Below are 24292 nucleotides of genomic sequence, written 5' to 3'. Positions count from 1 at the left end.
ACACATTTTGGTATTTAATCATATGTTGTGTTGAATTACAACTTAACTGTTTCATATGCCGGTGTCATTTCTCCCCATGTCAGCTCTAAGCTCCTCAAAGGAAGGGAGAACGTTTTTAATGTTTCTTCAGCAAATCCCTCAGTGTCTGTCAGCATGATATGCAAATACTGGGCTTCAATAAATATTTTTGAATGGGTGGATGAAATATGAAATCTCTATAGGTTCTTTCTGGTGATTTTTCTTTCTCAAGTTCTCTTACAATTTAGGTCTGACTCCTACTTACCATAAACAGACTATATTTAATGTAAGCTAAAACTTCAAGTCCGGGGCCAGAGAGGGAGAAAATTAAGAGCTGAGGTTTTATCTTTTGGAAGTTGATCGGTTTATCTTTTGGAAAAAAAAAGAAAAAAAGAAAAAAATATATAATGAACCTCTTCCTTCCTATTTTGTGTAAGGTAGGAACAAAATCCAACCATGTTAAGCAACTCAACATAAATTTCTTATTTTTAAGACACCTCTGAAATTTCGAAGCTCCCGTTTCTTGCTTAACAGTAAAAATAAATAAATATATATAAAAAAAAACAGCAAACCGTGACACTAAGAATGCACAACCAGATGGTCAACCAACAACAGTATCTTATTGCTTCTCCAATATTGCAGATGATAAAACCTTCATGACAGCACATTACCCACGCATTCGAATTTCTTAAGGAGGGGGAGCAGATCTTGGGGCCCCCACGTTTTAGTAAAACAAAACCAGGTGTTTTGAAATTATCCCTTTTGAAAGCTGTCATTCTTACTCCTGTGTATCACCAAAGCAACGGTCAGGCGCGTAGACACGTAAGCCTTTGCCCAGATGAAATTTAAAATCTCGTGGTGGGGCACAACTCTTGGTGAGGCTGACCCTCACGAGGTGCTCTCAGGTAGGCTGATCTCATAAGTGGCTTCATTTCAATTTCTTCAGGCCACAGATCAGAGGAAAATTGGATTCGGATTACAATGAGCACATTCTGGAGAAACTGGCAAGCGATGTATTTGCTTCCCTTACTCTGTGTTATTGCTGCTGCCCCACCCTCTACGGGGGAGGGTCCACCCAAAAGTCCTAAGATTCCCAATCACTATTTTCTTTTTCTCGTCCTTATTTCTAGCTGCATCTCATGCCCACACGATAAGGCCACTATGCAGACACTAGCCTATTTGCCAGTCAGGGAATAGAAGCTGCTCACATGCAAAGAAAAGACTGTCTGTAGAAACAAAACAAAGCAAAACCCAAACCAGAAAGTTAATTAAAAAAAATTTTTTTCCTTAGGTGAAAAACACCGTATGTGGAAATCCTTTAGTGAAAAAGAATAAAAAGCCTCGTTCTTACTAGTGCACTATGAAATCTGCTGTAAAGCTTAACCTATTCAAAATAATAAGAGTTTGATAAGGCTCACTCAACTCTATAAGTACATGAGCCACCCCTCCCCCACCCCCAACTCATTATAAAGTATGCTCAAAACCTATCCAGGCCTCCACTCTTTTTTTTTTTTATGTTTATTTATTTATTTGAGAGAGAAAGAGCAAGTGCGTAGGAAGGGCAGAGAGACAAGGAAAGAGAGAATCCCAGGCTCTGGGCTAACAGTGCAGACAGAGCCCGACGTGGGGCTCGAACTATGAGATCACAACTTGAGCCGAAATCAAGAGTCTGACGCTTAACTGACTGAGCCACCCAGGCGCCCCTAGGCTTCAAATCTTGAACAGAAAGGTTCCAGATACTTGTTTCTAAGTTTGCTGTTTGGAATTCAGAAAGTATTTTCATAGTATGGGTTTGCTTCCTGAACTCCTGGAAATCTTTCTAAACCCAAATATCCCAGAATAACTACCCCAGGCACCTGCAAGGAGGGAGCACTGCCCTGACCAGGCGCTGGACCGAGTGCTCTCAAGTAGTACTCCCCCTTCGTCCTCACAGCCACCTCATTCTGCAGGGGTGACACAGAGGCTCAGAGAAGTGCAAAAACATGCCAACATCACACAGCCACAAGCGACACGAGTCTGCCTCCAGAGCCACCCACTTGGCCACTCTGTTGCACGGCCTCCTAGGAATCCTGACAACCGCGTAGTAAGGTGTGAAAGGGTAAAGATGTTCAGAGATCCCCCTGGCTTCCTGGGGCCTCAACAGTGGTTGGGGGCTGGGGCTGCGCCAGGACGAGCCCCCCAGGATCAGAGATTAAAGAAGGTCAGACAGAGTCTCTAGGTGAGAGGACATCAAGGACTGGGTGGGGAAGGGGGGATTCTGCAACTCCCCTGATTTTCATCTGTCACTAGCCCTGAATACAAAACATCCATCTACAGGTTAAAATCCCAGGAGGCCCCCATTTTACAAATCTACCGTGCCCCCCAAATCGGCTCGCTACCCATCTGTTTGTCATGTGGAATGCACATTTCCCCTCCCCGTAGAAATAATGTTATAAACAGTGATTAGGTCTCCAGGTTAGCCCACAAAACCTATTTATCCGTAATGTAACCTTGGATGCTATATATTTGCAATAAAGTGTAGCCGGAAACAATGAGATTGCAGCCATTTGCATTATATAGCAGTTTTTCTTCTACTTTACTTGTGTTTCTGCTCAGCTGGTAGTCTGGGAACAGTGCCCAGCTGGATCGACTTTTACATTTATTACTACAGTATTATATTTATACAGCATTTCTGTTTTTTTTTTAATGGGTATGATTTAAATTATTAAATTGTTTTCATGCCAACAGAATGCACAGGGAGACCTACCTCTGAAAAGGAGAAGTTTCCAGGCAGGTGAAAGGCCCCTGGGCTGGGCTGGGCTGGGCTGGGCTGGGCTGGGGGACCCTGGAATCTGACTCTATTAGGCCAGAATCTCTCTCTCTCCTCTCTCTCTCTCCTCTCTCTCTCTCTGTCTCTCTCTCTCTCTCTCTTTTCTCTTGGTCAGTGAGAGTTTATTGGTCCTTAGCATGACATCTCAGTTACCAAGATAAAGTCACATACACGACTGCAGGTAAAAACACGTAAAATAATATAAAAATATATTGAAAGCTACTTTTATGTGTGTCCTGAATTAAGTGGTATAACAAATACTATCATAAGCAGAGAGCTTCAATCACACAATTCAGTCTCACTGAAGTTACAGGAGTGTTTGTAAATACGAGTTTTAAAATCTAAGTTACAAACATGTAAGCACTGAAAGACTAGTATAAAAGTGAAATGTGGCATCTAAGTGAGCTCTTCTGTCATTAGTTGACAGCCTGGGACAATGAGGGAGCCTTGCCTCACCTACTTTTTGAGGTACGACTATCCAACTAGGTCAGCAACATGCTGGAATACTTAATGGTCTTTGAGTTGACTTTTCCCTTTTGCGAAGCCCAAAGAGCAACCCAGAGCTTATCACTGTGCAAAAATTCTCCAAACTCCTAATAGAATTTAGGAGGGAACTTTTTCTTGTGACCGCAGTGTCCTGGCCCAGTGTCCTGGCCTCAAGCCAGCGAGTCCCCAGGGCTCAGATGGGGCTGACTGCCAGCAGCCCCTTCCTAGGGAGATCCCTTTTCTCCAATTTGTGCCTCCTCCTTCTGATAAAAAAAAAAAAAAAAAAATCTCGTATCGAAACGTAAAATAACCCATCGCTTCAGAGACCTCACCATGATCACACTCACTCCGGGTGATATAAAACTGAAGCCACTAATAGGAAAGTTGGCAAAAAGCATGTGAGCCCTGGAGGACTTCTGCCCGCCCCTAAGAAAAATCCTACTACACCTGATGTCCCTGCCGGGCCCCTGGCGTCCACTCCTAAGGTCAAAATCGGCAACACAGTGCCATGGCCCTTCCTCCCGAGACAGCCTAAGACCCTGTCCTTCCACCTGTAGCACTCAGAGGAATCAAGTGGATCTTCAATTTCACAGTCAGACCCCTAAGGCGCCCGGCAGGTTCCAGAAGGGGTGGTGCGGGGGAGCAGGCATCCTCCCTGCCTCAGTCCTCAAAGAGCCCACTTACTCAACCTTGAAATAGAAACTCTGAACTCAGAAACGTAACTTCTACTTCCTGCCACTCGAATTTCATCAGCATCCCCTAATCTAATTGTTCGCCAAGAGCAGACAGTCCCTGAAGGAAACTGATAACTAAGCATCAGGTCATTGGCTGGAATGTGGGGTTGGTGTGACCTATTCCAAAGATTCTATACTGATATAATATCAGAAAACTTTTCACAAGGAAACAAATCCAGCCTCTCAGGGGACGGAAGGCTGTGTCCACATGGGGGGAAGGTTTTGCCAGGAGAGCATCCCAAGGTCTTCTGCTAAGTGATATGAAACAGATGTCTGCATTTTTAGGAAAAGCACAGAGGAGGACCCAGGTGGTCCCCAGGGTTGGGGGGCTTTTATGGACACTGTCAGTCCACGAGATGAAGAAACCAAACTCGACTGAACAGAAGAGAGTAGGATGTCACTGTGGCAAAACTACACTCCGAATTCAAGGCCTCCGGAGTCAGGAAAAGGGAATGTCAAAATGCAAGATCAAAATAACTTGCCGGGGAAGCTGAAAACTTGGATCTTCATCACTGGAGCTGAAAGGCAACCTACGTGATAAAATTATGCTAATAACAGAGACAATTTAGAAGATTTTTTTTTTAAATGAAAACATCTAATATTCCAGGCCACGTTCTTTCACATGATTTGATTCATTGTTTCTTCGTAACAAACCTATGAAGAACAGAATTGTCCCTGCTTTACAGATGGGGGAAACTGAGGTGCAGAAGGCACCATATTGCTTTCCCAAGGTCACAGAGTTAGCAAGTGGAGGGGCTGAGATACAAAAACCAGGCAGTGTAGCTTCCCACGTCCATGGTCTCATCTATGAGCCTATATGGCCTCCTACAAAAGCTAACACTGAGCCCTTCCCACCAGAGCAGGGCCAGGCACTGCTCTGAGGGCTTTCTGGAAATCAACTCATTGATCCTGACAACCACCTCAGGAAGTAGGTAGGTATTATCTGCTCCACGTCAAGCATGAGGAAACTGCCGTGCAGAGAGGTCAGGTGGTGCGGTATGGGTCTCAGCAGTCCTCTTACTCCTGTGCCAAATTCCTCAGGGATTCCAAAGGCTTCTCAGGATAGCAACATCGTTAAGTGCCAAGATAAAACTAAACAGGTTCTCCCAGAGCAGGGCCATATAGGAAAATACAGGTTTTATTCACTTCTTGACATTTTTCAAAATGTGTTCTTTGGGTTGTTTTGGGTGTTCGTGTTGAAGTAGGGTTCTATTGTTACGAGGTTTGGGAGACACTGGTCAAAAAAATTTTTTTTAAACTAATTTCTCTGCTGCAGGACTTCTCAGAGCCTTGAATATGCTGGTGTACTTTGTAACTTTCCAAGGCAGGAATGAATGATCTTCCAGCTTTTTAGAAGCTCTAGTATGCACGCCAGGAAATACTGCCCGATCTTGGTTAATGAGCAGTTAATCAAATAGTGGAAAAAATAGAAAACCCTGGGCCTTTCTTGGCTTTTTTCTCAACTCTCATACTCGGTTGATCATGACCTATTACTTCTCAGCATCCGTCTAGGCTATCTCCCACGTTCCACCCTCATCCATCACCTCTCACCTGGGTTCCTGCCTTCCCACCTGCAGTGCCTCCAGTCAGCCTCTACATGGGCATCTAGGTTATTCTCAAACACAGAGTGATCATAGTACTTCCTACTTAAAAACTTTCAATGGCGCCCTTTTGCCTACATTAAACTCCTCCACCTATGGAGACCTATGTGTCTTTTATGACTAGGAGCCTAGAACACATGTTTCCATGTCCAAGTCTATAACCTGACCCTAGGATCTAGCCCCTGCGTTCCTCTCCAAACTCATCCCTAGGCAACTGTGGATTGGTGAGTCTGTCTGTTTGATTAACACATGCGGTGCTAACATGCCTGCTTCTTCCTATCATATGCTGTTCCCATGGTCCAGAGTGCCCTTTGGCCTAGAATATACTTGGTGCAATTATGTTCCTTGTTCAAGGCTAGTTCGATGGGACTTGCCCCATGATTGCTTGCCCAACCTCTAGGCAGAGCAGTCGCTCCTTCCTCTGTGTTCCTGTGGCACCTTACGTAGGCTCCAGGTATATACAGCACATAGGATTGGTTGCTGATTGCCTCTCTCTCCCACCAGACTGTAGGTCATCGAGGGAAAGGCCCAGCTCATTCACCTTGGCACCTCGGTCTAGTATCATATTTGGCATCCACACCACAAATATTTACTGAGGGCCCCCCAGACACCAAACACCACAGCAGGTGCTGCAAACACATCACTGCGTAAGCCGGTTAAAGTACCCCTGTTAACGAGCTTATGTTCCAGTGAGGTACACAGACATAAACCAGATAAGCAAACCCTAATTTAAAATAATTTAAAATTCAGGTAAGTCTTCTGCAGAAACCAAAAAAAGGAGCACAAAGGAACTACTTTAGATTGACCGGTCAAGAAAGATGGCATTTCAGCTCGGAGTTCAAGGATGAAAACCATCCAGCCATATCAGGAATGATGGGAACAGCATTCCATTCCAGGCACAAGGAACAGCACATGCCAGGACCCTGAGTTCACACAGAGGTTGGTCTCTGCAAGGAACTGATTAAACACCAGACCGGCTAGTAATCAAAGGGGAGAGTGATTCTGCCAATTACAAGCAGTGACCTCGGGCAAGTGACGGGCCCTCTGTGTCTCAGGCTGTCCATCTGCAGATACACAGATGATAACAGGTTCTACCTCATGGAGTTGTTACAACAATGCCTCGGCGAATATTAGTAGCTGTTGGTATATTTATCACTTGGGCAAATGAAACAGACTGTAGGCAAAAATTTGGAGAACATAAGGTAAACAAACAGAAGGGACCGGGGCAATAAAGCTACCCAGACTGCCCGCTGGCATTGCCCACATACAGCAGGTCAACACTCAGCACGCCTTTCCTACGTAAGGAGGCAAAGTTCAAGGCTTCTTGGAAGATTCTGAATCATAATGCTCCTTCCCCCCAATATGAAGGCGCCCCTTGGGGTCTCTCCATGCCATGAGCCCCGGCTGTGAGCACTTTCCACAGTGGACGGATGGCTTTTGGTCAGTGTGCGCATCCCGCCCTAACCGTGAGCTTCTCTGGGGCAGAGCCTCATTCGTCTCTGTTTCCCCCAAGGGCCTGGTCCAGGGCCTGACCCACAGCTGGTATTCAACAAGCACTGGCTGAGTTGGATTAAGAATTCAGTTTTCAAGTGACTAAAATTCTTGACTATGTCTCCATGATACCAGCATAAGGTGTTTCATTGATTTTTGTTCGCTGGGCTGGCCTGTTAACTGGCATGGTGGAAAACCAGCCTTTGTCTTGAAACTTGGAGCTGTTTAGCGCACATAAAACACATTTGCAGCCTGAAACACTCACACAAAAGGGATTTGTAGCCTTCACCCCATGTGGTTCTTTTGTAGGTGATGCGCGTACTAAAGTTGGTGTTTTTATTCCCAAGCGCAAACCATGAGCTGAAGAGTTTAAGGAGGTATTTTTAAAATATGTAACATGGAAGTAAAAATAGGAAACCGACGGATGCCTCTTGAGTCAAGGAGCTCTGGGTTCAAAGCTACTTGTCCACACATTCCCGGTGCAGCTGGGGGCACATTCCTTTCCCTCTCTGGGCTTCAATGTCCCCGCCAGTAAGCAGGTGGCAACGCTAACAACCCCATCTCCCTGAGGCCAATACCGAATGCCATGCTCCCTTCTCTGTGCAGCAGAACATAAGCGCCCAAGCTTTACAGAACGTTACAAAAGCAAAAACACGAAAGATGGCCTGGAAGGCTTCCAGCGAAGATCGGAACGGTGTGTCTGAAGGTGGAGGAGTTGCTGGGAACAGGACATGTACTAGGTCACAAAGACAAGTGAAAACATCTGAGGAATGTTTAAAAGCCAATCAATACATACTTATGAAAGTGCCTGCTGCCTGAGATAAGGTCATTTCAAAAAAAAAAAAAAATCTCTTCCATTAAAACATGTATTTACTAAAAGGGGCGTTCCTTAATGGTACTTGTTCCAAGACAGAGAACATCAATTAAAGAGACGGTGCGGGTAACGGTTTGGAGGCTGAGCTCTGACGACCTCAGCAGCCAGCCCTTTCCAAGCAAAACCGGCTTCTGAGTCAGGTGAACGCTCTCCCTGCGTTGACCTCTGTCAACTGTCGGGGTAGCAAGAGCTGCGCCCCTTAATGACTTCATCCCCTCTCCACCTTCTGCTTTGAAAGAAGTAGGATCTGCGCACAGCTCCTCCCAGTTGACAAAGCTGATGAAGAACCCGGCGGGGGTGGGGGGGTGTTCTGCACCACTGGAAGGGCCCCCCGATCCCTTTCAGCATCCTCCGTAACCCAGATGCCTGGGCTGGGCGTCTGCCAGGGGAATTCAGTGACGCCCCGAGGTCCGAAGCACGTATTCCCCTTTTCTCCCCACTGTTTCCACCCCACGGACAGCTGTCCTACGTGCTCCTACACAATTAGTCAGCACAATGGGGTCCTCACACAAGAAGGAAGGGCCACCCCCAAATCCCATCATTATCCTTACCGCTGTCATTAGAGCCGCACTGGACCATAAAGGAGTGTCACTGCACAGTGACACATCCCGGATCGGAAGGAAAGGAGGAACGAATCAAGAATTACAACAAACTTTGGTCTCAAACTGTCTTCCTGGCCACTCAGTTAGGTGTGGCCGTAACCACTGATGGGGGGTGGGGGGGAACATCTCCAAAGCTGAATGTGCTCCTCAGGTCTTGGCTGAGACCCTCCCGCTCGGTGAGGGCTTCTGGAGTCCCGTTCAGACTGCAACTTGTTCTGCCCCAAGCCAGCGCTTCCTTCCCCTGTCCTCTGCTGGATTTGTCTTCATAACATTGCTCACCATCTGACATGCTAGTTCCTTATTTATTTTTACACTGTCCCTCTTCCCTCATGCAGGGAGTTGAACAACATTCCCTCAAAATTCAGGTCCACCCAGACCCGCAGGAGGTGACCTTATTTGGGAATAGGGTCTGTGCAGACGTAATTAAAGGATCTCAAGAGTAAATCCTCCTGGGTTTCAGGAATCCAGTGACCGCTGTCTCGAAGAGAAAGGAGAGGGAGATTTGGACACACAAAGAGGAAAAACCCACAGAGGTGAGAGGCGGGGATTGCATTTCTGCTGCCACAGGCCCTGAAACACCAGGAGCCCCCCGCAGCTGGGAGAGGAGAGGGACCACTTTCCCCTAGGGCCTTCAGAGGGAACATGGCTCTGTGGACACCTCCATTTTGGATTTCTAGCTTCCAGAAGGGTGAGAGAGAAGTTTCTGTTGTTTTAGGCCGCTGATTGTGTGGTCATTGGGTAAGGCAGCAGGAATCGAACACCCTGTTAGGAGGACCTCCCCGAGGGCAAAGGTTTAGGGCGCTGTCGTTCACTGCTGGAGAATCCTAGTGCTTAGAACACTACCTGACACATACTAGGTGCTCAATAAATACCCATTAAATGAAAGCATGGACGCTTACCCTTTCAAGGTGGAAGGGTTTCTACATGTCAGGTTGGCTCCCATGGTCCTTGTTGGGCATAGCCAGTCATCCATGAAGGGCCCATTTGGACCAGGCTCTTCCCTCTCCTCCCACAGCCACAGGGGATAACGTCCCTTCCTCGTTCCTCTTCCCTTTCCCTACAGTGGGAGGCGAAGGTACCAGCTTGTACACCCTGCAGCAGGCAGGGTAACAGCCCCCAAAGATACCCATGGCTCAGTCTCTGGGACATGTGAAAATGTCCCCTCACACAGCTAAGAGGGCTTTGCAGATGGGATTAGGGATCTCAAGAGGGGGAGAATTATCTTGGATTACCTGTGTGGGCCCAAAGTAATCACAAGGGGATCAAGAGAAGGCAGGAGGGTCAGGGTGAGAGAAAGGGACGTGACGAGGGAAACAGAGCCAGAGAGATGTGAAGATGCTACTTTGAAGACGCAGCCAGGAGCCAAGGCAGGAAGGAAGGCTGCCTCCGGGAGCCAGGAAAGACAAGGAAAAGGCTCCTCCCTACAGCCTCCAGGGGGAACACAGCCCTTCCACACGTCAGGTGTGAGCCCTGGGAAACCCAGAGCAGACTTCTGACCTCCAGAGCTGTCAGCACGGTTCCAAGCCACCCGGGTTGTGATCATTTGTCACAGCAGCAGTCGGAAGTGAATACACAAGCTCAGGTGGTTTGCTTGTCCCTCCCGGGCACACTGCACTCGCACTTACTTCCCAGGGTGGCAGGAGGACTGATTGGAGCACGGCGTGGAACGTGAGGCACAGCATCAGCATCTAGTGCAGGAGCACGCTCCCCCTGCACGCTCCCTGCAGACTCTGTCTTCCGACCCGGGGCTGGGGTGGGGGCTCGCTTCCTGCGGGAGGGTCAGTGGGCGCAGTCCCACCGGCTCCTCTGCGAACAGCCCTCACGGCCGTCTCCGCTGCACACTGCCCGCCTCTCAGATACAGACGGGGGCAGCGGGACTGAGACTTCACAAACGTGGGGTTATGGGCTACCGAACTCCATGGGTTGCCCCAGTCAACTTTCTGGGCAGTGACAGTCTATGGCCATTTAGAATTACAAATTGGCCGGGGAGGCTCGAGGGAGGAATGTCTCTAGGAGGAGAGAGGGGAGGCAGACCTCAAGACAGGGGAGGAATGCAAGGGACTGGAGGTGGCCATAGGCAAATCATTTAACTCTTTTTTTGTTTGTTGCTCTGGGGTGCTGGGGACAAATATGTTTAGCAGTCTGATTTTTCTCTCCTGTGTTCAAAAGTCCCTTCTGGGGGGCCTATGGGCGGCTTGGTCGGTTGAGTGTCCGACTTCAGCTCAGGTTGTGACCTCGTGGTTTGTGAGTTCAAGCCCCGCCGTGGGCTCTCCGCTGACAGCATGGAGCCCGCTTCGGATCCTCTGTACCTGCCCCCCTTTCCGTTTCTCTGCCTCTCCCTGCTCGTGCTCATGCTCTCCCTCTCTCTCGAAAATAAGTAAACATTAAAAAAAAATTCCCCTCTCCCCCAGCCTTTTAGAAAGTCTGACAGTGGGGCCGGCCACAGAGTGGTGTTATTAGGCCACGCTGAGGAATGCTCTCTTACCAGCAGCTGCGAACCTGAAAGCTGCTACCAGGGGCTGCCTGGAGGTCTTCCCCTGGTCCATACGGAAGAAACATAGAGAAGAGTGTGGGCAAGTATTAGATTTACACAAATACTCAAGGGGAACTACAGATACCCTATAGTTAACACACCTGCTGCTTAGCAAAGCCTTACCCTATATACTTCGTGTGCAGGATGGGGCATGACAGGTGGGGCAACGAAGACAAGCTCGTCCTTTCCTGCACGGCCCATTTTCGGAAGAGGACCCAGCCATGGTTCCATCGGGGGACGGGGACCAGAGCAAGTGGACTGCCATGGTGGTGCTGGGAGAGGTGGGAGGTACATGAAATTTGAAGAAACAGCCGCCAGGTAGAAGACTCGGGAAGAACGGGGAGATAAACTCATTCATTACGAGATATACCAAAAGACAGTGTACCCTGGGAGGGGTACCATTGGGAAGTCTGATACAGCTGCTGCTTGAGTTAATGCGGTTCATGCTGAATGCTGCCATTAGGATAATCTTTTTAAACCACAAATATGATCATGCCAATCCTCTGCTGAAAATCCTTTAACAGGTTCCCGGCACCCGCGAATCAAGTCCAAACTCAGAGCCCTTCACATCCTGGTCCCACCCAATGCCCCATCCCCTTCCTGCCTTCCAGAACCAGCGCTCTGGGGGTAATATCTAATCCGCCGCTCCCTCAAAAGACCTCTCCCTATGTTGGATCCTCTACCTGAAATGCCTTCCACTCTCTCTTCCCTTGGTGAAAGTTCATTCAGGCTTCAAGGCCTAATTTTAACGCCACTTCCTGTCTGAAGCCTTCTCCGACCTTGGTTACAACTAATGGCTCCCTCCTCTGGGCTTCCACCATCGCAATGGCTAATGTTACTTGAGTGCTCACTAAGAGCCAGGCGCTGTGCCTGGGGCTTTATGAACATTATCTGATTGGATCTTCTCGGCCACCCTGTGAGGTACTACTAGCCCTACTTTATGGAAGAGATTTGACCCAGAGGAGACGAGGAAGCTGCAGGTCACAAAGAAGCCTAGATTTAATCCCAAGCAGGCTGACTTCCTCCTCTGCTTCCAGAGTGGAAGCCACCCCCTGCATTGCTGGGCATCCCGAACAGGCTACCCCTCCTACATTCCTGTTCGGCAGTGACACCCCTGTCCATCTGGTCACCCAAGCCAGATGCCCATACCCCTTCCCTTATCATCTCAACACCGAGGTTACGGTGTCGCTGGGAAAAGAGCAGTAGCTTGCCTCACTGCACCTTCCGAGACTTAGCTCTGCCATCGCTCCAAAGTCCTTCCCCCTCTGACCAAGTGCCCATGCTTTGGGCTCCAATCAAGTGCCTGGTCCAATCCCTGGGACACAGTAAGAATCCATTGCATGTTTAGGTATCGCTTCTTTGTTGCCTTTATGAAGACTTAGATTGAGGGAGAAAAAGTACATCTTCCAGAAAAACAGTGGCCACCTCGATATTTGATTTTTCATTTTATGGCCCTATTTTGAGTGTGTCAAACTCAAGGGGGATCTAATTAATCAAAAAGTCCTGTCAATTCTATTTTCCAAATAGTTCTAGAGTCCAGCCACGTCTTTCCATTGCTACTATCATTTCTCCAGCTGGACCCCAGTCTCTTGCTGGTTTACAACCACCTTCTAAGTGATCTGCCAGCGTCCAGCAGATCGTTTCCAGGCTATCCTGCGCTAGGACGCTTATTCTAAAACCCACAGCTGATCTGGTCACTCTTCTAATTGAAGCTCTGCAATAGTTCCCAAAAGTCCTTACGAGAAAATGCACATTCTTCAACATGGCTTGTAAGGCCAGTGCTCGGCCACTCCTGCCTACCAAGCCACTTTCTCAACAACCCCCACCAGACTGTGTGCTCCAACTGTATTGAGCACAACGGGTGCTCTTACAGCTCCTGGCCTCGATACACCTGTTCCCTCGGCCAGTCACCTGCCTCTGCTCTACCTGGCTGATATCTGCTCACAGCTCAACTTCAGCTTAGATATTCCCTCCTCCAGAAAACCTTCCCTTACTTATTATTATTATTATTATTATTATTATTATTATTATTATTATTTTAGAGAGAGAGAGAGAGCAAAAGAGAGCATGAGCAGGAGAGAGGGGCAGGGGGAGGGAATCTTAAGCAGGCTCCACACTCAGCACGGAGCCCAACTCAGGGCTTGATTCCATGACCCTGGGATCACGAGCTGAGCCAAAATCAAGAGTCGGACGCTCAACCAACTGAGCCACCCAGGCACCCCAACCTTCCCTTACTTTTAAGTTTGGGTTAGATGTTCATGTGCCCCCATGGAATCCTCCACTGCCTCTGGGCTAACCTTCATGATACTCTATCTACCTATTGGTAAAATGGTAACTCTTTTACTTGTCAAGACTGACCAGATTATTGCGCTCAACGCCTCAGTATCTGCTGCACTGGAATGACGCATCCATAACCTTTGGCTCCCTTGCACGACAGTAGGTGGGGGAGATTTCCTTACCCCATTGACGTTGGGCTTGGCTATGTGGTGTGCTCGCCAGTGGAGTATCAGCAAACACGACATGAGACGAGGTGACAAATGTGATGCATAGTTTAGCATGGCTCTTGTACTTCTGCGGTCTACCTTGAGAACCGTGTGCATTGGATGAGAGATGTGTGAAGAAGACCTGAATCAATCCTCTCAACCTGCAGCTTGAGGCAGAGGGCATCCCGACCCCACCCCACTGGAGCTGACCCATGAGCAAGAAAAACAAATGCTCTTTTCTTCTAATTCTTTCTTTTAGGAAGAATTGGTCAATGCAGTATCACCGGAGTATTGTCTACATCCCTCACTAGACTGCAGGCTCTGTGTAGGCAAGAAAGAGCTATAACCTGAGTACCTAGCACAGGCCTTATCACGTCATAGGTGCTCAATAAATACTTGTCAACTGGACATATGACTGAATCAGTGTTGGCTGTTGACACGGCTGTCTCCCTAGCTAGCATGTGAATTCCTGAAGGCCAAGAATGGCATCCGATTTCCCTCAATAGCCTCCAGCTAGCTCACTTGCCACATGGGGTTCTTGGTAGATATTCGATAAATATTTGTTGAAATTAAATAAACTGAATTTTGTGGGCTGCCTTGGGACTGAGTCCTTAATTTATGACATTGTTTCTATGGGAAAATGCATTCTGAGTGCCAAACAAACTTGCAAATGAACTTTTGGAACCTCACTCGTTCATTGGTTCAGGATTGCCAGTTTTGTGGAAACCCGTAACTGAACACATGTGCTATGCTTTGCAATATGGGAGAAACTGAGAAACTGCTTCCAAACCCCAGATACTCAGCCTGCAAAAATTCACTTTCCACCCACACACACAAATTCAGCGCAGGTTGGATTTGAGGTTCCAACAATAAAATACTAGACTTTTTAGAGCTCATTGTTTATCTAATTGCTTTTTATCTGCTTACACTGGATGCCTATTCTTAACACCCGATCAAAAGGAAGTTAAGATAGTTTCCTTGCCCACCCCCCGCTCTCAACAAATCCATTTTCTAGACACATATGCAAGAAAGCTCAACCTTCTCAAAAGAGAAAATAAATTATTTTTCTAAATAAATCTGTGACATTTAAAATAAACACAGTGGGATGCTCTACAGTTATAAGAAAACATCCCCCTTTAGAATTCCTAATTTTGAATGGTACTGGGAACTCAATATGAGTCACAGATCTGAGGCTTAGTTTTATTTCGTCTTAGGCCAGAATGAAGCCAGTCTGAAACTGAGTGATCTGATGTGGCTGGGAAGGACCATCAGTCTAGAATGTTCTATATTACTTAATGCGTAAGTCTCAACCTGCCACTGAGAGAGCTCTTCAATCACGCAATCTACTTCATTCACAGGGTGCGTGGGTGGCTCAGTTGGTTAAGCATCCGACTTTAGCTCAGGTCATGATCTCACGGTTTGCGAGTTCAAGCCCTGCATCAGGCTCTGGGCTGACAGCTCAGAGACTGGATGGAGCCTGCTTTGGATTCTGTGTCTCCCTCCTTCTGCCCCTCCCCTGTTCATGCTCTGTCTGTCTCTCTTTCAAAAATAAGCAAACATTAAAAAACTTTTAAAAATCTACTTCATTCACTTAACATATATTTTTTGAGCACCTACGATGTGTCGGGCACTGTTCTAGACTCTGGGGATATGGTAGTGAACAAGACAGACAAGGTACCTATGTTCATGGAACCCACATTTTAAAAAGAAAAGCAGAGACATAAGATCATTTCAGACACTGATGGGGCCATGATGAAAATAAAACGGGTGATTATGAGTGAGGTGAGGCCACTTCTAACTGGATGATCAGGAAGGAGCCAGCCATGGAAAGATCTGGGGAAAAATATTCTAGACTGAGGAAACAATGAGGGCAAAAGTACCAGAGGTGGGAACATGCCGACATATTCCTAAGTCAGAAAGAAAGCGCGGTGGGGTAGAGTGAACCGAGGAGAGAGAGGCATGAGAACCATGGAAGGGTCAGATGATGTATGCAGGTCCTGGCAGTAAGACAGTCAGACTGGCTTCTAAGAGAGAAAGGCTGTGCAGGTTTTAACCTGGGGAATGACATGACCCGCTTTAGACTATAAAAGCATCATTCCTCTAGGAGGGTATTACGACAGGGGTGAGGGAGTAAGAGGAGAACCAGGGAAGCAGGTAGTAGTAGCTTTACAGAAGACAAGCACTCTTTGCCCGTCATCAATACATGCCCCGGTGTCTTCAACCTCTTCTCTGATCTTCCCTCTTACCTTCTTGTGCTCACTGAAACCAGCCTCTCCCCTGGGGACACAGCTTCCTCGAAGCCAGCTCAGGGGCTGGCTGCTTCCTCTTACTCATCCTAAGCGTCCTGCTTGTGTCTCACTGCCTTTTCTGGATGCCTCGTCTTTCCTCCTCCTTTCCAAGCGTGCCCCCCGCCCAGTGCGCCCCACCACCGCAAAGCCCTCCTTGTTGCAACCATCTATAGACCACCACCACCCCTGCCAATTCTTTCCTCTTCTGGACTATCTTGCTTCTCACCGACTCCAACCCTGTTCCCACGGTCCGACTGCAATATCCACACAGATGACTGACGTTAACACTCCCGTTCCTAACACTACCTCCGTTCCTTGACCCCTCTCTGCCCGCAGTCTTTTTCCCATCCTACTTCAGGTACACTGTCATAATCGATAGCGCCACCACCCTCCATGACTCTCCCACAGTCCAACTACCATTTCCCAGCCCCAGTGAGTCTTAAATCCAATCACAACCTCCCATGCACAGATCCTGCCGCCTATTCCCATCCCTCACTCCCCGCCTCGGCGTGTACTTCCAGCTGACAGCCCAGGGCCCCCTATGTTAAGTACCAACATCCATGTCAAGACCACCATCCAGTGCTCGGATACCCCCTCGGTTCCCAGGCCCCGCCCTCCCCTCTTGACGTATTTCCTGCAAAGCCCTACCTTGCTAAATCTAGCCCTCCCCGACTCTGCGACCACACCAGCGGGGCTGAACACGGCCTTGGGAAGCAAAACCCTGCTGACTGCTCTCGCTTCAAAAGCAAGACCACTGGCTTCAGCTGGGCCCTCCTGCTGCCCAGCGATCATTCTAAGTTCCCATCTCCGTTCTCGATCTCCTACCTTCTCTCCCTTCGCCTTCCAAACCTCCAGCGCTTCCTCCCCCGCCTCACTCTCACGGGCCTGAAGCCCCCGAAAATGACGTTAGCGATGCAAACTGAGGCTGAACACGCTTGCACCACCCACCTGCTCCCGGGCCCAATGTTCTTCACCTGCTCTTCCATCCCGAGACCACCTGTCCACCTCCCGTCTGAACTTGCCTCCCCACCAGTGTGCTACATCTTATTTTCTCTCATCTGCCGAGAGACAGCACGGTGCAAACCCCTCTTCTTTCTCTCTCTCTCTTTTATTGTTTTACTAAAACTTCCCCAACAGACCCATAGCGCAGGGTTATTTCACGCGCCTCAAAAACAACCAAATTCTCTGGACTTTACTTTCTCCTCTAGCGTCTGCTCCCTTTTTCTGCCGTTTTCCTCGGCAAAGCTCCTCTGGAGACTGGTCTCTGCTCTGCTCCCTCATCATTTTCTCCTGCAGCTTTATCGCTTGCCACACTGCCCTTGTCATGGTCACCGGTCATCACCTGCTGAGTCTAGTGGGTCAGCGCACTTCCCTTGCCCAGCCCCTCTGCACCATCTGGCACAGGGGACTGCTCCCCTCTTTCTTCCCTTGGCATCCAGGAGACCACCTTCTTCGGTCTTTCCTCTTCCCTTTCTGGCTGTTCCCTCCCCATTTTTGTTTCCTCTTTGCCTCCCTGGCCCCTCGACACGGCACCGCCTCAGTGCTCGGTTCCCCAACTGCTTCTCCCCTCAATCTACACGGCCTCCCTCGTCTGGTCTTGTAAGCTCCCTCCAGACATGTCTAACTCCCAAATTCATCTCTCCAGCCTGGACACATCGCCTGTGAACTCCAGACCTGTGTTTGCCATATAGCAGCCACGAGCTCCTCGTGGCTAGTTCATCACTGCCACCGCCACCGAATTAACGCCTGGGGGGAGCCCTACAAATATAGGTGGGAAACGCACATAGACGAAACAGGTCGGAAAGAGTACGGGGGAACCGCTCAGTGGGTGTGTGACAATGAAATGCTGTTGATGATCAGTTAATTTCTTAAACTCTAGACTTGGGCAAGCGACGGGAAGAAAACGTTCCTACCCAATTACAATTATTCATGAGAATTTTCCTGGCCCCGCTTCCTTTGTCTGCCAGGGATTCTGACAGAAACAGCCCCGTGAGGAAGCGCTGCAAAAGGCAAGGGCAATTATGCGTCTTGCTGCATCTCAGCTTTTGACTTCCTCCATGAACTCTTAATTAATTCCATCCCCACATTTTTAGTTTGTTTCCTGAACCTCTCGCTTATATTGTAGCCTCGCCCTCTCCCTTCGTTGCCCTGGGCTTCCTTCCCCAGATTCTCTTCCCCGTCCCCTCTGCTTTCCCCAAACCGCCCCTTGTTCAGCCTTCAGCTTCTCTGCACCTGTTCCACTCCTCCTGATCCCTTTTGACCCTTCAAAACGGAAAGCACCAAACTGACGGCCACCGTTATGGTATTTTTTTTTTCCCCCTGCCTGAGCTCCAGCTCCGCCACTCTCCTCCTTGCTTCTGTAGCGGGAGCCCGAGTACTGGGTTGCCATGGCAACAGCGAATCCAACCAGGCCGGTCCCAGCCACGCTGGGAGCTGCCATGGCGAGGGAGCCGCTTACAAGTCGCCCCAGAGCCTGGATGGGTCGTGAACATCGTAATTCAAGACCAGGCTGGGCACATTCTGCCTGGAGACTGAGATTGTACAGCAGGCCCACAGCTGTACCGCGCATTAGGAGACAGCATCATCAATAATAAGGCTTCCACTGAGCCATCCGAGTACGTGACATTACGAGGATTTGGTGGGAAATTTTCAAACATCCCTATTCTTTTATCTCCTCTGAGGGGAGACCTTTTGCCTCTCTCTCTCTGGAGTCTTGGAGAACTCTGTAGAAAGTACAAGCAGAATCGGCAGCTCCAGGCTATCCTTCCTGGCGTCCTGTCCCCACCCCGCTCCCACCCCCAGGTCGGGTAACCCGGAGTGGTCCGGGTCAAATGATCCCGCCGCACTGGCCCAGCTGGGAACATCTCCGAGAATTAATGAGGATCACGCACTGATATTTCAGGCGGCGAAGAGATCGGCTCCCCCAGGTCATTGGCACGGATCGTCAAAGTAGGGCAACAAGTGTTCTGCTGCATGACACTTTTTTTTTTTCTCTCTCGAAAATGTGAGCTGGTGAGAAAGAATTCAGGAAATACCTTTGCAGAGAATGGCACCAACCGCAGTGAGGGTCTGTTGCTGTTAAACACTCCGTACAGGATTTATGTTTACTGCAATTTGCAACACGAATTCTCCTCACCTAGAAATGAAGATGACAGCAGCTCAGACGGAATTCTAAGCACCGCCACAAAAACGACAACACCTCATCTGATAACGGGCCACAAAGAGAGCACATTTGTCAGCTTGAACTCGGAATGCCTCTGTAAGGACGTTGGGCAGTGGTTCTCAAGTTCCGGGGTACGAATCCCCTGGGGAGGTTTGGAAAGTGCAGGTTCCCAGATGGCCTGCCGTCCCTGCTCTGGAGACTCGGGCTGGGCAGGTCAGGGACCGGGCCTCGGAATCTGTATTTTTAACTGCTCTCTCAGGTGGGTCTGATCCGCTAATAATGACTTCCCAAGGGATCATGGAATCAGGTCACCTGGCCTTCACACAAAGACAGTTAAATGCGTGGTCAGTGGCACTCTGGAAATGAGCATCTGGGGACGTAAAGGCTCACGCTGACCCAGGCGTGTCAGCACGAGGCTGACGCTGGACACGGAAATGAGGTGAATCCCACACCCCTGTCAGGGTAACTCCATTGTTTCAGCTCCTGGCTCGTTTGCTCACCTTCCCTCAACTGGAGTCGGGCATAAAAGAAACAGGGGGAGTATTCAAATCATTGCCTGCCCCTCAAGCTGCCTCTTCCAGTTGTCAGGAAAGAGCAACCCACAGACCAGGCGCCCGTGCTGGGCAGACCCGGGCATCTGAGACAGACAGAGCCTGGAAGCAGGGTGGCGGGAGTCGGGGAGGACCTCAGTGCCACACAGCGCATTTTCTGCGGGCAAAATCCCACAGCAGGTAGTAAGGAAACTTGTGGAACTCATTAAGCCAGGAAGCTGTACATGCTAGAAGGTATAAGTAACTTCTTTAAAAGGTTAGAAACACAGAGCGTTCTAGAAACGGTTGGTGAGGAAAATAGGCTATCCTGGGGAGTAGTGTTCAATTCTAAGTTGACTACATGGAGGACAGACCCGTCTATTTCTCAGTCCTCCATGTTGCTGAAAGATGCGGGGGCAGACCACCAGCCTGAGCCAGAATCAACCAGAATGTGGAGATTTCCCTGTAGCTCACAAAACATCTTTTTAATTCTGGGGGGGGGGGGGGGGTGCATAAATATCACATAGTCTCTCTAACCTTGTTTTCTCAACTCTGAAATGGTGACCGTGCTGCGGACTCCACAGGGTTATTTCACTGTCTGGCAGATACTAAGCGCTCGATAAATGTTGGCTACTGCTATTGTGTGAGGCAAAGGTTCCACAGCCCTACAAACATGTGAGACCTTACACTTAAAAGGCAAACAGATTTCCTTACTAGGAGGCTACTGAGAGCCTTTGAATATGCTGAGCATGATGATACTCCAGGCGGGGTAGACTAAATAACATATTCTCCTAGGGCCACATTGGCTCAGAACACTTAGTGGGATAGGAGTCTCTAGAACTTTCCATGAGAACCATTACGCGCTGTACTTAAACACACAAACAACATCTCTCTCTGTAAAAGCGAGAACACAATTAGTACTACACTGGACCTGCTTCCCTAACTTAGTAACACACAATAGTGACTATTCCACAGCGATGCATAAATCTTCATATGGTTATTTTTAGCGGCCACGTATTCCATGGATGTACCAGGGCGTATTCGTTTGGCTGTTACTATCCCCCCAAGAGTCTAGGAAAGGATCCTCCTTAGGTTTTTGCCTGTCTAGGGGTTATGCTGGCTCAACGAGAATCTTACTAATAGGATCCCCAGCAGGAAACCTAGGTGAAGAATGTAAGAATAACCAGCTTTGATGCCCAGTCAAAAACCCTCCCTAGGGCTTCAGGCTTTGAATGACCAGAGGCTAGAACTCTTTATCTTCCGGAAAGTGAGGACCTGTCAGCTATCCGTGGCTCTCCAGTGGTTCCCAGCTTACAGTCTTGAGTTTGGAGGAAAGTGCTAACGAGAATTTACGAGCCATTTTGCAATGTTTCAAAAAGCTGAATGGAGAAACATGCACGGATTAAGCAAGACTTCAAGTGTCTTTGCTTTGGGCTGGAATTTTATCAGCTCTGTGTGGCAGCACAGCGCGTTCTCCGGCTGGCAGTTTTCGGATGCCCTTGATAAATAAAGCCTGGGAATGGGAATAGTTACTTAATATATGCAGTTTGTTGAGTAGACAAAAATCTCGCGAATACGGGAAGCCCAGGGAAGAAACAGAATAAAAAGTGTTTTAACGGGGACACAAGCTGCTCAGGAAGATTCTGCATGGTGAACAACTGGTCTACCAACGTCAGGCAGGTCCACGGTTCATCTCAATGAGATCATTTTGACATAACGACTCTTCCACGTGCAAAGGGCAATTCTGGGAATTCTGGAAACGACAATGTGCTTGTGTGCCTACTGTGTGACCGCAACAGCACATTTGGCTTGCTGTCATCACTGTTCCCCTTAGAACGAGAGATAAAAAGAATGGAAAATGGGGTTGGACCGAAGGCATCTGTTATTCCATTAGATAATTCCACAAGTCTGAATTCTCTTCTTCACACTTTGTTTGCCCCAATGGCCATGGGTCCGAACTACCGTGCCAGAATGGGCTGCTTAGTTTTCACAAGTTTGGGATTCGATCTCATTTATCACAGGCTTTGATGTCAGGACAGAATTGATGTCCCAGTCTGGACAAGGCCTAACCTACATATATATAAAATAGAATGAACCTAAGATATCAAGGAGATAGATCTCCTTGACTGAATCATTTAACCTTTCCAAGTCTTAGGCTCTTGATATACAAAGCAAGGGTAATTTTATCTCATTAATTTGGTAGCATATTTCATCAACATTGTTTTTATAGCTGTGCGTACAGACACAACTCTGCATCTAAGAGAGACGAAACCAGTACGTGGTCAGTAGGGACCCAATAAAACTTAGCTTTCTTCCTCTGTGGAAGTACTTTATAAAAATGAAGAAACTATAAAAAGCTATTATTTTTATTTGAGTAAGCAGAAGCAAGAAGAAAAACTAAAACAGCCAGATAAATTAAGAGAGGGAGGGTGAGTGCCATATATTTCCTGGTTCATGAATGTGCATGAGACTGTGGCCTGATATTAACCCCCAATTCCAAAGCCAGTCCCATTGGGTATATTCATAAATGCATCTAACCGTTCAGTGCCCACACAATAAATGTGCAAATTCAGTTACCTTGCTGATTATGCACCCATTTGCAAGCACACCCTCCTCTGAAAAGCCTCGCATTGGAAATATAGCCAATAATAAAATTGTCTAAATAGGTAATATTTCTTGCTTACTTACTGACAGGAAGGTTTTTTTAATTCCATGTCTGTGAACCACTGAAGGTCTTCTCGAAGCCTGCAGCAGTGTTTAAACTTGATAGTTCAAAGTAAAAGCTTCACTACTAGATGATGACGTTAATTAAACAATTTTTTATTCATAAGTCAGAAGCTGTACCCAGTATTTTCGCCTACCTCTTTCCCAGCTGTTAGATAGATGTAGATATTCTTCTTGGGATGAGGAACCAGTTTGTAGAAAACAGGTGTTTCTTCTTTAATTTCATAGATAACCTCCGGGCAATTTGAAGTCAAATTCTCACCAAGAATAACCTATTTTTTTTTTTCAAAAAGAGAAATAAGATTTCTATTAAATACTTTGAATAGCTGGGTGGCAAGAGTTGCAGCTTAATTCTAAGACCACACGCTCTTTTCCTCACTACATATACTGGCTGAGGTACCATGTTCTTTAATCATCCTTTTGTGTCTCAGTCTTCCACGAGGCTGGGAAGAACAAGCATGGTCACGCATGTGAATGCGCGTGTGCGCGCACAGAAGCCACCCTTCAGTGCTGGGGCAGTATCCTCACGTGTGGACGCTCCAAGCCCGCAATTCCCTATCACATCTGGCTCTATGAGAAGCTACAGGTGACAGCTTCGTCAGTATTAAGCCAAGTGATCTTCAAACTAAAGGAAGCCGGCTTGACATATATTTGCATGTGTTACTCTGACTCTCCTATATGATTCTACGCAGTCACACATTTTAAAGTAACCAGGACAACTTAAAAGGCCCAAACAGCAGGTATGTGTTTACATATAAAATGTAAGCGTGGCCTTGAAATTGGGCCTACATGAGTTTCATGCACCTCAGTCGATAAATATCTACGTATCTGGCATGTTCTAGGTGTTTGGAAAATGGCTGCGAACAAATGGGGGGGAGGGGTGGAGGGAGAAACCTACCTTCATATACCGTGTGTGTGTGTGTGTGTGTGTGTAGGGGAGTAGTGGCAGACAATCAACAATAATTAAATTAGAAACCCTATTAGAAGGTGATGTAAGTCAAAATAAAGTGGGGTAAGGACATCAGGATGCGTGCTCAGGGTAAGTCTCACTGAGAGGTGGCATTTAGTGAGACACTTGCAGGAGACGATGGAGCAGGCCATTTAGATGCCTGGGTGACTCGTGCTCTTGCGAGAGCCACTCACTGGTACCGAGGCCCTAAAACCTGAGGTGGCCAGTGTGGCTCGAGCGGAACCAGTGAGGCAGAGAGCAGTGAGGTAACAAGTGTGCAACGTAGGTGATTGTAGGCGTGTATAGAAATCTCACTCTTACTCCGGGTGAGAGAGAGGGAGCCACTGTAGGGTTTGAGCAGAGAGGTGACATGGTAAGGGGGCAGGTTGGAAGCAGGGGCCTGAAGCTGCATCACAGACCATCACCATAGCCCTGGAGAAACAGAATGGTCGCTTGAGCCCAGGTGCGCCTCTTGACTCTTTCCGCTGAGTAAGCTGTGCTAACTTTGACCTAGTACCTTAACCTTCCCCAACTTCCTTGTCTCTAAAACGGGGCTAATAATGCCTCTCCTATATACAACTATTCAGGATCAAAGGAGAGTTGTAAAAGGTGCGTGGCACATAATAAATACACAATAGATAATAATGTTGCTAGATGGTAAGCTCCTTTTGAGTAGAGACTGTATCTTAATCATCTTTATACCTATCCCCTTGCCCGATACTTTTAAAATCGAAGGTGTTCAATATTTTGTCAGTTTGAATACATCCATACGTAAAATCTACACTTGTGTCTCTACTGCTGAGGACGGCAGTTACATTGGGCACATGGTTTTAAAAGAAACGTTGGCCCTTGAGATTCTTTTCAGACAAAGTCTACATTCACGCATCTACTAAGCAATACGAAGCCTGTACCACATATCCTGATGGCAAATACATATTTACTACTTTATCAAAGAGTCCTTATCATTTTGGCAGAGGCAGCATCTTCCTACATGAGTCCCTGCTCCC

At 47.8% G+C, this 24292-nt stretch overlaps 1 protein-coding gene across 1 annotated transcript in view; it reads right to left on the bottom strand.

Annotated features, from left to right (window-relative positions):
* PLXNC1 (plexin C1) overlaps window positions 1–24292 on the bottom strand; it is a 149021-nt gene that overhangs the window by 91824 nt on the left and 32905 nt on the right. Inside the window, exons 3-4 of the mRNA XM_030323379.1 lie at window positions 22474–22608; window positions 18955–19055 (exon numbers count right to left, since the gene is read on the bottom strand). Coding sequence (XP_030179239.1) covers window positions 18955–19055; window positions 22474–22608 — 236 coding nt within the window. The remainder of the gene's footprint in view (window positions 1–18954; window positions 19056–22473; window positions 22609–24292) is intronic.

This window comes from Lynx canadensis, chromosome B4 (assembly GCF_007474595.2).
Source record: "Lynx canadensis isolate LIC74 chromosome B4, mLynCan4.pri.v2, whole genome shotgun sequence".
NCBI lineage: Eukaryota > Metazoa > Chordata > Mammalia > Carnivora > Felidae > Lynx > Lynx canadensis.
This window is presented reverse-complemented; position numbering and strand designations above follow the sequence as displayed.